General features: G+C 46.8%; 1 protein-coding gene across 1 annotated transcript in view; it reads left to right on the forward strand.

The window, feature by feature from the left end:
* The window catches only part of EML6 (EMAP like 6), a 317359-nt gene that overhangs the window by 255363 nt on the left and 44937 nt on the right, over positions 1-17059 (forward strand). Inside the window, exons 29-31 of the mRNA XM_078852321.1 lie at positions 9121-9135; positions 10350-10358; positions 10780-10858. Of these exons, the coding sequence (XP_078708447.1) occupies positions 9121-9135; positions 10350-10358; positions 10780-10858 (103 nt within the window). The remainder of the gene's footprint in view (positions 1-9120; positions 9136-10349; positions 10359-10779; positions 10859-17059) is intronic.

Consider the following 17059-nt stretch of genomic DNA (forward strand, 5'->3'; position numbering starts at 1 on the left):
AAACTTCTTTACATCTACTACAAATGAAGGTGTTGAAGCTCCATAGTTCAGGAAAGATTACTCCTTGAGAAAGCTGACAAGACATTGAGCTGAACCAGTTCAGCAGGCTAGCAACAAAATGTTTTATCCTAATGGAGGCCTGGGTTTGAGCAGTTTCAGCCTACTGTTTGCCAATGAAAGCTGAAAGTGTTGCAAAGGTGACTTTCTCCATGCCTGGGGAAGGAGGGTAGACTTTGTGGCTTTGGTTTACTCCTCTGCATTCAGTCTTTGGAAAAGCAAAAGGGAAGAAGAGCTGAGATTTCAGTGGTGAAATGATGATCCAGTTTGATGGGCCACGAGCTTAACCATTTTTTAATAGGTCCTCAAATAAAATGTGAAGTGACCAGCTCCCCATTCTCCATCACACAATTTTTCTTCCTTTCTTCAGATAGTCTCCCCACAAACTCCTGCATCAGTCTTCATTCCCTTTATACCCCCTAAGCCATGCACCTGTATGCATGTCATTACGCAAGCATAAACAGTCTTCACCCACACCCAGGCATACCAGATATATGCCAGCATCCACACACGTTAGTCACACACCAAGACGTGCACTAACACTAGTGGTAGACAGGCAAGAGTACCTTCCATGGTATTGTCAGAGGAGCAGGAGGGTTCCAGCCTTCAAGTGCCTCTCTTCAGCCCCTGAGACAGAGAAGTTCCTCACTCCCCATCCCCACAGACAAGAGAAAGGGAGCCAGGGGGATGTTTTTGTCTCTGAAGGGAGCCATCAGAACCCACCTCTCTCTTCAAGCAGGGTTGTGGGGAAGCAGGTCTATTCCACTGTCTCCCTCCCTATGTAGAAGGAGATAGGCTCAACTGTTCTTGCTCCTCCATGGGAGAGAGGCTATAAGGAGAGAGTTGATTATGATAGCTGAATTGCCGCTAGCAGAGTGAGTAGGGACTTTGAACTCCATCCCGTTGTTGCAATGTGCCCTGTTTTCACCACACATCGAAGCTCTATGCAGAGACAGCACAGGCAAAGCCAGTGGAGTACAGATCAAAGTCCTGTGCTGCACTGGACTTCCAATTCAGGGGCAGACTAACAGGGGTCGGTCCTGGGGCCGGTTTTGTTCAACATCTTTATTAATGATCTGGATGATGGGATTGATTGATTGATTGTATCCTCAGAAAGTTCACAGATGACACTAAGCTGGGGGGAGAAGTAGATACGATGGAGGGTAGGGATAGGGTCCAGAGTGACCTAGACAAATTGGAGGATTGAGCCAAAAGAAATCTGATGAGGTTCAACAAGGACAAGTACGGAGTTCTGCACTTAGGAAGGAAGAACCCCATGCACCGCTACAGGCTGGGGGCTGACTGGCTAAGCAGCAGTTCTGCAGAAAAGGACTTGGGGATTACAGTGGACGAGAAGTTGGATATGAGTCAGCAGTGTGCCCTTGTTGCCAAGAAGGCCAACGGCATATTGGGCTGTATTAGTAGGAGCATTGCCAGCAGATTGAGGGAAGTGATTATTCCCCTGTATTCAGCACTGGTGAGGCCACACCTGGAGTATTGCATCCAGTTTTGGTCCCTCCACTACAGAAGGAATGTGGACAAATTGGAGAGAGTCCAGTGGATGAAAACAAAAATGATTAGGGGGCTGGGGCACATGACTTACGAGGAGAGGCTGAGGGAACTGGCATTATTTAGTCTGCAGAAGAGAAGAATGAGGGGGGATTTGATAGCAGCCTTCAATTACCTGAAGGGGGGTTCCAAAGAGGATGGAGCTAGGCTGTTCTCAGTGGTGGCAGATGACAGAACAAGAAGCAATGGTCTCAAGTTTCAGTGGGGGAGGTCTAGGTTGGATATTAGAAAACACTATTTCACTAGAAGGGTGGTAAAGCAGTGGAATGGGTTACCTAGGGAGGTGGTGGAATCTCCATCCTTAGATGTTTTTAAGGCCTGGCTTGACAAAACCTTGGCTGGGATGATTTAGTTGGTGTTGGTCCTGCTTTGAGCAGGGGATTGGACTAGATGACCTCCTGAAGTCTCTTCCAACCCTAATATTCCATGATTCTATGATTCTGTGACACTCCAAAGTGCCGAGCCTCTAAGGAGCAGGATTTTCATCCTCGTACAGGGGAAGACAACAACTTCGTAAGCCCATCTGGACAAGTCTAACCTAACCTAAGTCAATGCCTTCAGAAAGGAGTTAAAACCCCTTGTAGCATATGCTTTTCCTTTACTGCTTTAGTTGCTTAATAAAAATAATAATTGCATAAGTACCTCTGAGGATTATAGAAATCATATAGTATATCTGCCTTACAAGGTGTGAGACTAGTCATGGCCCAGGGTTGGGAGCCCTTGAGGCCTAGCAGAGTCCAGTGGCAATGAACTGGTCAGGGAGTCCGGGTGAAGCCTCTTCAGCAGTTGTAGTTTTAGCGTGTAACAGTAGGTATATATCTACATTGCAATTAAATACCCATGGCTGGCCTGCGTCAGCTGACTTGGTGTATTGGGCTCAGGCTGCAGGGCTGTAATATTGCGGTATGGATGTTTGGGCTCAGGCTGGAGCCTGGGCTCTGGGACCCTCCCCCTAGCAGAGATGGAGCTCCGGGGAGGTGGGGCTGGGGGTGCAATTTTAAAATGTCTTCTCAGATGTATTAGTTTGTGCATTGAATTAAGATAATTAATTCATTGTTGTTTCTTTCTCCTCTCCCCCACCTTGTTTTTCTTCTTCCCCCTCCCTCCATATCTGTCTTCCTCTCTCCCCTTATTTCTCTTTTCTTTTCTTGCTCGTCTGATTGGCATTCTGCTCCCTGCTCTGCCTATGTAATTTAGGAATGGGGTGTCAATCAGAGGTGCTGAAGGAACAGTCTCGCGGTGTGGGAGCCCAAAGAGCAGCGCTCCCACACCACGGGACACTTTGGTCAGTGGCAAGACTGTCCCGGCCAATCCAGGACAATTGTAAGCCATGTTATATATTACTTAGGAAAATACATAAAAATTATGTCTTATGTGAGAAACAGTTTAATGGTTGAATTGGGATCATTTTAACTGACCAAAGCTAGAATTTAAATGACAAGAAGTATAATGATCCTGTTGCCTAACATTATGTTTCATGCCACTAATATGGGAGGCACAATAATGTTTGCATTTTGTGTTCTGCTAACACTAATTCATATCCTGTGTTTGCAGCATTCATTTGTTTGACTTGCATGTCTACATGAACTAACAACCTAATACCTATGGTGATGGAAAATCCTTCAATGCAGGTTGAATATATGGAAAACCAAAAGCAGTGTTAGCATGTCTAGTCCTCTGTTTTATATCACACTAGTCTGTACCATTTACTGTAAGTTATCTGTCATAGGCTGTTTTTCATAGGCTGTCATAGGCTGATTTGTAATCCTACACTGTAGTAGGGTATAAAAAGAGGATTTTCCTATCTTCAGATATTGGTTATTCTTTTGTTGATGATTTATTTCTTATAACACAAGGGCTCAGTTTTCAAACAAGCCTCCAAAATTGCACACACATTTTTGCACCATAAATTGAATGGCTAGATGCATAGTTACACAATTTGCTCATACAAATATGTATTTTACATGTATAATTTTGTGGGTGCAATTTCAGAAGCCAGCTTGGAAATGAATCCCCATTTGTATACACGCATTTGTGGAGACTATTCAGAATGTATTGGAGAAAAATATATTTGGGGTATAGGAAATAACACAACGAGTCTTTTAACAGAAGAGTGGTCATTGGGGTAGAGTGGAGTCTTCTGGGATCCTACTTTTTTACCTTCTCTATAGCTCGATGTCAAAATGACCTATTCAAGCTGTAATTGACAGGACACTGCTTCTACTGTGGTTCTCCCCCAGAACTTGAACATATTGTGACTGCTATACTCCCAGCCGCTGGCAGCCTAATGAACTCAGGATCAATCTCATATCCTCTACAACGCAGCCATTGTGCTGCTGCCAGATCAGAGGCATGGCCCCAGACTGTTTTTTTGTTTGTGTGAAGCTTTGTGTGCTTGGAAATGAAGTCATTCCGGTACAGTGCATCTATCCACACAAAGCGCCATCAACATTTCTCTATTGTAACTTGAAAATTGCTTTCTGCTCCAGCATTGTTCAGGAACTGTCAACTGCTTTGAGGTTTTTTTGTCATGTGGACTGGAGTCCACTAGGGACCATAGGGAAACCTTCAAAGGCATGTCATTTATGACCTGGCTTGAATCCAATCATCCAGAGGTGAGAAGCTAATGTATTCACCCAAAAACTACCTCCTTCATTCCAAAAGATCTCCATATATTATTGAGTGAATATTTTTATTTACCAAATATTCCCAGCTACCAACAGTCTTATCATGGATGTATTAAATTAATACAATCAATGGAAGAGACTCTCTCCCCCAACACACCAAATACAAACCCAGCCCCAGCACCTGAGAGAAGTCTGTGAAAAGAGACATACTTTGCAGGGTATGCTTAATGTCAGCAAACTTGGATTTTGTCAGACTGCTAAGGGAAATAAATACCAGAGTTGAGGAATTTCCAGTAAAATCAGCTAGCCATTTAAATTTGGGGACTGTTGGCTTGAGTGCCTCAGCTGATCATAACTACTCTGATAGTATGTGGGGAGAAAGTGATCTCTCACGTAGCTGGTAAACAAGTTATACAAAGCTTTTTAGCTCAGAGTTAACAACTTAAATTTTTCCTGGAAGCCAGTGAAGCAAGAAACTGATGCAATATCCTGTCTGCAACAGGATCTTCCAAGTTGCCCTATTTGTGCATAATATTATATAGGAAGGAACCATAGATAGGTGCAGGAGGCCTATACCAAGATCCTGCAGTAGCTAAACAGCTTCGCAGGATATTTACAACAATCAGCTAATTTAAAAATAAAGGTCTCTAGTTCCCATTCAGAACTGTTCGTATTGATCTTCTTTTCTGCTTGTTCATGTTTGGAGACTGAATTAGAATTACATGTGAATGCAATCAATAGCTTCCTTTCTTAAAATATATGAAAATGGCTATGACCACCATGCATTCTCCAATATCTTATTTTTGTTTTAAAGAGTGCATCAGCATACATGTAAAATCATGCAGAGTACTGCAAAAATGTTAGTGACTTTGTTGTGCTGTTATTATGATTTTTTTAAATGATGTTTTCTTCTAACCTTGTTTAAATTTTGTTATATTCCAAAGCAGGCTATTTCCAGTGTCAAATAACATTATTTTTACTCCCCTGTCCAATATCCATGAAATGTTAAGTAAAAGTAATGACAAAAAAAATTGCATAGCCTAACTATTACTTGAATATTATCAGGTTATTATAATACACTTCCATATATATATGAGGATGGGAGAACATGAAGAAGTTTTAGGTTTCACAAAGTCTTTAAAACTTTTTTGAAAAGTTATTGATGTTTTGTAACACATTTTAGAATGATGAGAAAAAGATGTGCATTCCTTCTCAGCACCCAATGGAAATTACTTTTAAGGTCTCACTTACATCTTTTATGATATGAACAACTTTTTATTAAATCTCAGAGTATAACTTTGTTGCCCAAACAGATTTTCCAGGTTTGGATCCCCTTATTCTCTCTCTGACCATGCCTTTCTCTTCTTGGGAATATGCTTTCTCTCAGGCTTGTTTGTTTTCTTTTTCTGTTATCAGAGCATGCGCTCTCCAGCTAGCCACCTTAGAATCATAGAATCATAGAATATCAGGGTTGGAAGGGACGTCAGGAGGTCATCTTGTCCAACCCCCTGCTCAAAGGAGGATCAATCCCCAGGTAAATCATCCCAGCCAGGGCTTTGTCAAGCCTGACCTTAAAAACTTCTAAGGAAGGAGATTCCATCACCTCCCTAGGTAACGCATTCCAGTGTTTCACCACCCTCCTAGTGAAAAAGATTTTCCTAATATCCAACCTAAACCTCCCACACTGCAACTTGAGACCATTACTCCTTGTTCTGTCATCTGCTACCACTGAGAACAGTCTAGATCCATCTTCTTGGGAACCCCCTCTTAGGTAGTTGAAAGCAGCTATCAAATCCCCCCTCATTCTTCTCTTCCGCAGACTAAACAATCCCAGTTCCCTCAGCCTCTCCTCATAAGTCATGTGTTCCAGTCCCCTAATCATTTTTGTTGCCCTGTGCTGGACGTTTTCCTATTTTTCCACGTCCTTCTGGAAAAAACTGGACACCGTAGTCCAGATGAGGCCTCACCAATGTCGAATAGAGGGGAACGATCACATCCCTCAATCTGCTGGCAATGCCCCTACTTATACAGCCCAAAATGCCATTGGCCTTCTTGGCATCAAGGGCACACTGTTGACTCATACCCAGCTTCTCAACCACTGTAACCTCTAGGTCCTTTTCTGCAGATCTGCTGTCTAGCCATTCGGTCCCTAGTCTGTAGCGGTGCATGGGATTCTTCCGTCCTAAGTGCAGGACTCTGCACTTGTCCTTGTTGAACCTCATCAGATTTCTTTTGGCCCAATCCTCTAATTTGTCTAGGACCCTCTGTATCCTATCCCTACCCTCCAGCATATCTACCTCTCCTCCCAGTTTAGTGTCATCTGCAAACTTGCTGAGGGTGCAATCCACACCATCCTCCAGATCATTAATGAAGATATTGAACAAAACCAGCCCGAGGACCGCACTCCACTTGATACCGGCTGCCAACTAGACATGGAGCCATTGATCACTACCCGTTGAGCCCGACAATCTAGCCAGCTTTCTATCCACCTTATAGTCCATTCATCCAGCCCATACTTCTTTAACTTACTGGCAAGAATACTGTGGGAGACCATGTCAAAAGCTTTGCTAAAGTCAAGGAACAACACGTCCACTTCTTTCCTCTCATCCACAGAGCCAGTTATCTCATCATAGAAGGCAATTAGATTAGTCAGGCATGACTTGCCCTTGGTGAATCCATGCTGACTGTTCCTGATCACTTTCCTCTCCTCTAAGTGCTTGCCCACCTTTGTGTCCCACTTGGCACCCAGGTCTTCCTCTCTGCCCATCTCTTTGCTTTTGGGCTCACCCCAGTGGTAAGCTGGAGCCAGTTCCCACTGGTTTGCTAGAACCGGTTGTTAAATTTAGAAGCCCTTTTAGAATCGGTTGTTCTGCGAAGACCAACCGGTTCTAAAAGGGCTTCTAAATTTAACTGGCCAAAAGTGGTGCCTTAGGCGCTGACTCCATGGGTGCTCCGGGGCTAGAGCACCCATGGGGAAAATTTGGTGGGTGCAGAGCACCCACCGGCAGCTCCCCGTCCCACCCCACCCCCGGCCCCAGCTCACCTCACCTCCGCTCCGCCTCCTCCCCTGAATGCACCACCCCACCCTGCTTCTCCGCCCCCCCACAGGCTTCCCGCGAATCAGCTGTTCGCGCGGGAAGCCGGGGCGGGCTGAGAAGCAGGTGGCGGCTTCGGACTCAGACCCAGGGAGTCGGAGGTGAGCTGGGGCGGGGTGTGCGAGGAGGGCCGCCCACGCCGCAGCAGGTAACCCTGGGGTGGGGTGCAGGGGAACCGCTCCCCACCCCAGGTCGCCTCCGCCACCCTTGGCCTGAGTGTGAAGCCGCTGCTGCCTGCTTCTCAGCCCTTCCAGGCTTCCCACCAAACAGCTGATTCACGGGAAGCCCGGGGAGGGGGCGGAGAAGCAGAGCGGGGCGGTGCCTTCAGGGGAGGAGGCAGAGCGGAGATGATCTGGGGCCGGGCGCAGAGTGGGGAGCTACTGGTGGGTGCTCTGCACCCACCAAATTTTCCCCATGGGTGCTCTAGCCCCAGAGCACCCAGGGAGTCTGCACCTATCGTGCCACTTTTGATGTGATCAGTGGGGGGAGTGGCCGCTCCCCCTGCTCCCCCCCAGCTATGCTCCCCCACCCCTAGGAGCCAGAGGGACCTGCCAGATGCTTCCTGGGAGCTGCCCCAGATAAGCACCACCAGGACTCCCCACCTCACCCCCCGGCAGGTCCCTCTGGCTCTTAGGGGTGGGGTGGCACCCACTACGGTGGCCCACGAGACCCTCCTGCCCAGTTCTGGGGGCAGTCAGGGGACAGGGGTGGATGGGGCAGGGGTTCTGGGGGAGGGCAAGTCAAGGAATGCAGGGGGTTGGATGGGACAGGAGTCCCAGGGAGCGGGGGTGGGCAACGACCCCCTCATGGAGTGAGGAGGGAACCAGTTGTTAAGATTTTGGCAGCTCATCACTGGCTCACCCTCAATCTCAGTTGCCAGGACTTTTTCCTCTGCCTCTCTCAGGTGACAGCGGCTTTATTTGTCTCTTTCATGTAAGGTCCTCTCTGACGGCCCAATCCTGTTTCCAATAACTTCACTAGGAACAGGTTTCTCATTATTGTTATCATTTTTATTACACTTGCACTGATCAGTCAAATTGTACTATGTGCTGTACACGCACAGACCAAGAGACAATCCCTGCCCCGGAGAACTTATCCTAATTCTTTCTGACCTGCTGTTTCTACTCCTTTACTCTCCTTCCTAAGTAGCTCTGTCTCTTTTTCTTTCTGCAGTCAGGCCTCTTTTTCTCTTCCTTCAGCAACTTGTACCCTTTTCTCTCAGCCCTGACTCCATTTCCTCTAAGACATCTCCCCTTTTCTCCCTCTCTCTTTCAAATCTCCCACTCCCAATGTTTCACCTTGCCACTTAATTTGTTTGCCCTCCCAATACTGCCACCTCTGCTCACCCATGTTTTATCCTCCTCTTTCTGCTGCTACAACTAAATATTTCACTACAGACTTATTGGTTAGCTGAAGGGAGGAAGAGAACTGTCACTCACATCTTTTTCCACTCCCACCTAACCATCCATAGAAACAGCAGAGCTAATTCTGTTCTGACTCACACAGGTATAAATCTGGATTAAGTCCATTGAATATGAGTTACATCTGTGTAAAACGGGTGTAAGAACAGACTAAGGCCCATTATTACTAAAAGAAACAAAGTCTGTAGTGATTCAGAGTGCCTGCAAAAATTAAAGCCCATAACATTTGAGTGTGTCTAAATTTTTCTAGAATTCATTCCTCCTATCTCTTACTGTGCACACATTTTCTTTAAATTACTGGAAAGAAATGGTTAATACTTGTATTATGTTTTAACTTGCTTTCCTTTGGAGGCAGGGAATTGTCAAGTAAGTATTAACACACAGGAAAAATACAGGTTTCTATAAATGTGCAGAACTGGTCACAAAGGGTAAATATATTTAATTTATTACAATGCAAATTTCTCACCCTCAACACTGCCATCTTAAGTTTCAACCAAATTAACGATGACCATAGACTTTTTAAAAGTGAAAATGAACTTAATGCTGCTTTTCTTTTACATTTCTTTTATGAACCACAATATGAAAATAAAGCACTGAATGCATATGTGTATATATATATATGTATATATAAATACATACAATATTTGTGTGTGTATGTACTGTGTGTGTGTATATATATATGTGAGTGTGTTTATATTTTCAAAATAAATTGTGTGTTGGCTACTTAATCCTGGCTTGCTTTTGTCATAAACTTTAACAGACATTCTTAGGGGAAGAAACGTAAAATCAATTCATTTTAAAATTATACTAAAACAGAAAAAAGAGCAGGAAACATGCAAGAAAACAATTGATGCTTTTCTGAATTGTTCATTTAAAGGCCTCATACTAGTTCTGGGTTCAAATTGGCCTTTGCAAAATGTTCTAGCTTAGCTTAATGTTTTATATGGAATGAAATTTTATGACCGTTTACTTCTCATCTAGTCTCTGGTGGTGATTATACCACGGTTTGGTCCAGTTATCACTGATGATTACATAATGTGTTTCGATTGAACAATTTCAGAGAAAATAAAGGAACCTGGTTTCCCTGAGAACAAAAAAATAGAAACTGTCTCAGTACACAAGTTGGCCTACCAAGAAACAACAGGAAGTAGGCTAAATTATGAGCTGAACTAAAATACAAATAAACGTCCATTGTGTGAAACTCTCAGCAGCACTCATGAGACTGTTGTTATGTTTCCAAGAGTTACAGTTTCTATAAGGCACTCCGAAAAAGCTAAAATACACAAAAGTATTCTCAGTTCAGTATAAAGTGTGTGGGAAGCATTAATAAAGCTTCCTTTTTTTCTCCCTGTCCTGTAGGAGTTTGCCCGGTGATGCCAGGGTATGACCTTTCTGAATTTGTAGACTGGTGCACTCTTTAATTTCTGTTTTAGTTCTTGCTGGCATGCTTGAATAGCATGGTTTGTGCCACCCAGGAATGACTGATCAACTCTGAAAATGCTTGTGCATGATTAAAATGGCCAAAATATTTGTACAAACCGTACTAAGTTTCTTACTTGGTTTTATTTGCTGCTTACAAGGGGATCAAGGTAACTCTTTCCTCTTTTATTGTCACAAGATCACCTGCTGATATATTTTGTTCATGTATATTTTGAGCTTTTATTTTCCTGGTTGAGTTGTGGGGGTTTTGTTTGTTTACTTTTAATTTGTTTACTTTTGATTTTGTTTTGCTCTTTTTGAGTCCAACTTTCTGTGCTACGTAATGTTGCAATAAATACACTAGCTCTATGCTTTGTGAAATGTTGCCCTTAAAATACCCCAAAGATTAGATCACCAAAGAAAAAGCAGCTCAGATTAAATAAAAAGGAATAAGTTATCATTTACTGTTTGCATCTGAAGTGATTTTTTTGCCAAGTAAGGATTAATTATACAAGAATTACAATGCAAGTACAGCAGGCATTTCAGACTTATTAATTATCTTCTCCTTTGTTTTCTCTGTGCTTGTTTCAGGCCACCAGTTAGCAGAGCTGCTCCTCAGCCTGAGAAACTACAAAAGAATGATATCAACAAAAAAAAGAAACTGGTTGAGGTCAGGCTTAGCACTTTTTTTTCTTCTTTTTTTTTAGGATTAATGTTTATTGGGTGAATTTCACCCATACTTCGAATGCAGACTAAAGTCACATATGTGCCTGGTTGTGACTCTCTGTACATCCCTAATTTACACAGACATTTGCTATATTAAACATGTTAATAACTAGCTACACATTGGTCATTTGCACATGCAGTTATCATGACTGCATACGAAATAAAAATGGTGCCCCAAATTATGCTGTTTTTTGTGTATTTGGGAGTGCACATTTTTCTGAAAACGTAGTCCCTAATTTTAAAAATATATGTTCACTAAATGCACTGAGCAAGCCAAATACTATAGCTGTCTATGGATACTATCTGCAGCAATTACTTGGCCTGTCAATATCACATAGGTTTTTAAAATAATCTGTACTATGCCCATCAGTGACCTGCACACGAGGTGCCTTCATTGCCTCGGGAAGGCACATATTAAAGAGAAGTGCAGGATCTTCAAAAACTTCAGACCTCCCACTCTCAAAGACAGGGACATCAGATTAAAAGCCCTATTAATGGAGGCTGCCCTGTGCCCCACGTTGTAACCATGCCGCTCCGACTCAGCACTGAGCACCTCGGCATTGGTGTGGAGTGCTCCCCCAGCACTGGCATCTTTCTGGCACCGCTCCCCCTTTTCCATGTCTAAGAAGAAGCATAAGAAGTTGCAGTTGAACCGAAGTTGTTCCCTAGCACCACGCACAACTACCCGGGAAATTGGAATCTCCACATGAGTCGAGACCCCTGCAGGGCTACTCATTTTCCCTGAAGCCACTTTGGGCAGTGGCTACTCCACCCAGTGCACTGAGCCCAAATCAGGATCCACCACCGACTACCAGGATTGGTCAGGGCCTGCAACATTTCTTGGTGCCTTCAACGCCGGAGGCGTTCCAAGTGGCAGGAGATTGATGTCTCTCCCAGTGCCACATACGCCTCATCTACCCCTCGAAGGCGGTTCCCTCTAAAGGGAAGCCTGCGATGAGACCCCCCCATCTGGGCCTCCAACACAGCACCGATCTCCTTCACAGCACTGATCCCTGGTCCATTGCTCCCCATCACTACATAGTCACTCTCCAGCCGGCCAGTCTCCGCCTGCCTGACTCCAATCCCCGGCACCACAAAGTGCATCTCTGGTGCCAAGACACCAGTCGTTGTCTCCGAGGCATCGCTCCCTGTCATGACGTCTGTCCCCAATCAGCCAGGTACCAGATAGCATGTGACAGCTTCAGCCCCACCCTGGTCTCCCAGGGAGGAGTCTTCCTCGGGATGTGAGTGTGAGCCCTCCCGACCCCCAAGGCATCATCAGCTCTGATCGCATGGGCCAGAACTGGCGACAGGCCCACTGTTGAGCCCCTGGCTGTCCACCCAATAGCCACCCCAATGGCAGTATTGAACCTTCTGGGGGTTTCCGCTCATATTCAAACCCCTCTGTGGTTTCTGAGGGCCAGACCTTAGCTTTGGCACTATAGGCACCAGGCGATGTACAGGCATCAGATTCTGAGCCGGACCTCGGCACGAAGACCCCTGCACAATTGGCACCTGTGGCCGAGGAGGAACCAGCCACACCGCCTATAGCTGTCTCCTCCTCCTCTTCCCCGGAGGAGGCAGTGACCGGGCCTGCCAGTCCTTTGCCACCTGACAACTTGCGTGCCCATCAACAGCTGCTCAAAAGAGTGGCCTCCAACTTGGGACTGCAAATCAAGGTTCTCAAAGAACTGGCTGAGAGCCTATTCGACATCTTTGCTGCAGCAGCTCCTTCTAAGGTGGCCTTACCAGTGCACGACAGGGGTGCTAAAACCGGTAAAAGCATTGTGGCCAACGCCATCTTCTCTGCCCCCAACTTCAAAGAGGGCAGAGAAAAAGTACTATGTCCTGACTCAGGGGTTTGAGTACATGTATTCTCACCCTCCCCCTGGGTCGCTGGTGGTCTCGACAGCCAATGAAAGAGATAGACGGGGCAGTTTAGTGTAACCCCTGAAAACAAGGATGCTAACAAACTGGACCTTTTCAGAAGAAAAGTTTATTCAGCAGCCAGTTTCCAGTTATGTATTGGAAAGGCTAAGATTTTGTCATGGATATATTTAGTAAAAGTCATGGATCGGTCATGGGCAATAAACAAAAATTCATGGAAGCCTGTGACCTGACTCTGACTTTCACTAAATATATTCCTGACAAAATGGGGAGAGGGGTTCAGCACCCACTGCTGCTGGGAGCACCCACTGTGCTGCCTCAATGAGTGGGAGCTCTGGGGTCCCCCACATGTGGTTTCTGAGCAGCTCAGGGTGGGGTCCACCACCCATGGCAACAGGGAGCTCCGGGATCTCCCACTGCCTTTGGGGGCTGGCCTGCTGCAGGGTCTCCTCACCCCCCATGGTGGCTGGGACCTCTGGGGGGTTCCCCTGCCACAGCTGGACAGCTTCAGGGTCCACCCACTGCCTGCCGTGACTGGGCAGCTGTAGGGGGTCCCCCCACTGCCTGCCACAGGTAGGCAGCTGGGTGGGATCCCTCTGCCACCCACTGCAGCTGGGTAGCTGCAGGGTCCTCCCGCCACCCGCCATGGCTGGGCAGCTGTGTGGGGTTCCCCTGCCACCCATCATAGCTGAGAGCTGCAGGGTCCCCCCATCAGGGTGAGGGGCTGGGAGCTGCGGGAGGCCGGCTGGGAGCTCCAGCCCCAAGGCAGAAAATGTCATGGAGGTCTCTGGAAGTCATGGATTCCGTGACTTCCGTGACCTCCATGTAGGCTGACCAGGTAGCAAGTGCGAAAAATCAGGACGGGGGTGGGGAGTAATAGGCACCTATATAAGCAAAAGCCCCAAATATTGGGACTGTCCCTCTAAAATTGGGACATCTGGTCACCCTACCTCCATGACATAATTGTAGCCTTATGTATTGCCAACCAGCAAGCTCTACTTGGGCGATACAGTAACAACACTTGGGACTAGATGGCCAAGTTTTCACAGACTCCCTGCCTCAGGAGGCAAGACAGGATTTCTCGGCCATCTTGGAGGAGGTTAAGGCGGTGGCCAGGGCCTCTCTTCAAGTGGTGCTGGATGCAGCTGTCTGTGCCTCACAATCTATGTCCTCAGCTATGACCCTGAGGCATAGTTCATGGCTGAAGTCTTCTGGGCTGTCAAACGAGGACCAGTTCTCTTTTCGCAGCAAATGGACACAAAGCTGCAGAGGCTAAAGAACTCAAGGGTCAGCCTCCATTCCCTCCTATTGTATACACCTTAGGGCCAACAGCCACCCCCACTGCCACCCAGATACCCAGGTCCACTTCACCAGCCCTCCTATAGAAAGAGGGACAAAGGTTATAAGCTGTGTCAATTGGCCCCATCTTCCTCGGCCTCCTAACTGGGCCCTGCCCATTACCAAGGTGGTTTGAGGCAGTCATTTTGAAGGTGCGCCCAGCTTAGGGTGACGCACCATACTTGCACCTGGATCCAGCCCCTTCTCTATTCCTGAACCAGCTTTTCCCATTCCTTACTGCTTGGTCCAGAATCACCTCAGACCATTGGGTGCTCAACACCATAACATCTGGTTACATCCTGCAGTTCTCCTCCATCCCTCCCTCCCACCCCCCTTCCCTGTTCCTCTTCAGGGACACTTCTCACAAGCAGCTCCTCGCCCAGGAGGTGGAGACCCTCTTGCATAGGGGCCATGGAGGAAGTCCCTCAGAACATGAGAGGAAAGGGTTTCTATTCACAGTATTTCCTAATCCCAAAGACTAAAGGGGGCCTCACACCCATTCTAGACCTGCACTGCCTCAACAAATATCTCAAAAAGTTGACATTTTGCATGGTCTCTCTGGCCTCCATCATCCCCTCCCTGGATCCAGGAGACTGGTTCGCCACCCTCGATTTGAAGGATGCATATTTCCACATTTCTATTTTCCATGGGCACAGGAGATTCCTCTGTTTTGTGGTGGGCCAGAGTCATTACCAGTGTACGGCGCTGCTCTTCAGTCTCCCCTCCCCTCCAAGGGTCTTCATGAAATGTATGGCGATAGTGGCAGTAGAGGTGGAGAGGCATACAGATTTATCCACATCTAGTCATGGTTCTGCCACACATTCTGTTATCCCTGGTGTGGTGGACAGACCTGCATGTGATATTGGAGGGGGTCCCCTTCATAACCCCTCCCCATCAGTGACACTGGTTTCTGATGCTTCAGACTTAGGGTGGGGAGCCAACTTCAGCACTCAAGGTCTCTGATTGTGGGAGGAACGCTCCCTACACATAAATATCAGGGAACTCAGGGTGATATGCCTGGCTTACCAGGCGTTCCTTCCCTACCTGAGAGGTGGGGTAGTCCAAGTTCTAATGGTAGTCCAAGTTCTTATATCAACAAGCAGGGTGGAGCCCACTCCTCAGCCCTGTGTCAGGAGGCGCTCAGGCTATGGGACTTCTCCATCCAACATACCATTCACCTCGTAGCATTGCACCTCCCAGGGGCCAGGAATGCACCAGCAGATCTCAGCAGGTCCTTCTTGTCTCACTCCACTGAAAGGTGGTCAATGTGAGCTTCTACAGGTGGGGGACTCCCCAGGTTGACCTGTTCGCCTCCAGGAAGAACAGAAAATGCTATTGATTCTGTTTGATCTGCAAGCTCAACAGTGGCTCCCTGTCTGATGCCTTTTTGTTCCCATGGTCGGGGGCACTGATATACGCCTTCCTCCTGATTCCACTGGTGCACCGGAACTTCTTAAAGATCAAGCGGGACAGAGCAAGGGTTATCCTGATAGCTCCGGCGTGGCCACACCAACATTGGCTTGGCATGCTGTTGCAGCTCTCAACAGCAGTGCCGTGAGAGTTCCCGCTCTGGCCGGACTTATTGTACCAGAATCATGGTCATAAGCTGCACCCGAACCTAGCATCCCTGCATCTGATGAAGTGGCTGCTGCATGGCTGAATGAGGAGGAACAAGCATTCTCAACTCAAGTCCAGCAAGTCCTGATGGGTAGCAGAAAGCCCTCCACAAGGGCAGCCTACCTGGCCAAATGGAAACACTTTTCATGTTGGGCCTTGGACCAGAATCTGTCTCCTGACCAAGTCGCTTGGAGTGACTTTATCCTCAAGTTCGCAACCCTATTGTGATTTAGTTGGGGATTGGTCCTGCTTTGAGCAGGGGGTTGGACTAGATGACCTCCTGAGATCCCTTCCAAATCTGAGATTCTATGATTCTATGATTCTATCCCAGCTTGGGACCTGAACCTGGTACTGTCAAGGCTCACAGGGCCCTCCTTAGAGCCATTAGCCTCGTGCTCATTGCTGCTCCTCTCATAGAAGGTCTCCTTCCATATTACAATCACTTTGGCCCGAAGAGTCTCCAAAATTAGAGTGCTCACATGGGAACCACCCTATACTGAGTTCTACAAGGATAAGATCCAGCTGCGACCACACCCAGCCTTCTTACCGAAGGTGGTGTCGCAATTTCGCAATTATCAGAACATTTTCCTCCCAGAGTTCTTTCCAAAACCTCACAAATCCAGTGAAGATTACACACCCTGGATGTTAGGCGGGTCTTATCCTTTTACATGGAGAGGCTCTGACCTTTCCGAAAATCGACTCAGCTCTTTGTCGCAGTGGCGCATAGGATGGAAGATCTGCCCATCTCTTTGCAGAGAATCTCTTCATGGATAACAGCCTGCATCAAGTTTTGTTATGAACAGGTAAAAGTACCCACCGCTGGCAATTGTAACCACCCATTCCACAAGAGCCCAGGCCTCATCAGCAGCCTTCCTGGCCCAGGTGCTGGTTCAAGACATCTGTAGAGTCGCTACCTTGTTGGCTGTCCATACCTTTGTGTCCAATTACGCCATCATCCAGCAGGCCCGGGACAATGCCAGTTTCAGCAGAGCACTGTTGCAGGCTGCATGTCCGTGAACTCTGAGCCCACCTCCAGGGATACTGCTTGTGAGTCACCTAACATGGAATCAACATGAACAAGCACTCAAAGTAGAAAAAACAGTCACCTACCTTTCATAAATGTTGTTCTTCGATATGTGTTACTGATGTCCATTCCATGACCCATCATCTGTCACCTCTGTCAGATTTGATGGCAAGAGCCGGCCCTATGGATACCAGTAGGGGAAAAATTTCCGACAACCCTGCACGTGGGCACACACACACCTAACATGGAATGGACATGAGCAACGCATCTTGAAGAATA

This window comes from Lepidochelys kempii, chromosome 3, assembly GCF_965140285.1.
Source record: "Lepidochelys kempii isolate rLepKem1 chromosome 3, rLepKem1.hap1, whole genome shotgun sequence".
Taxonomy (NCBI): domain Eukaryota; kingdom Metazoa; phylum Chordata; order Testudines; family Cheloniidae; genus Lepidochelys; species Lepidochelys kempii.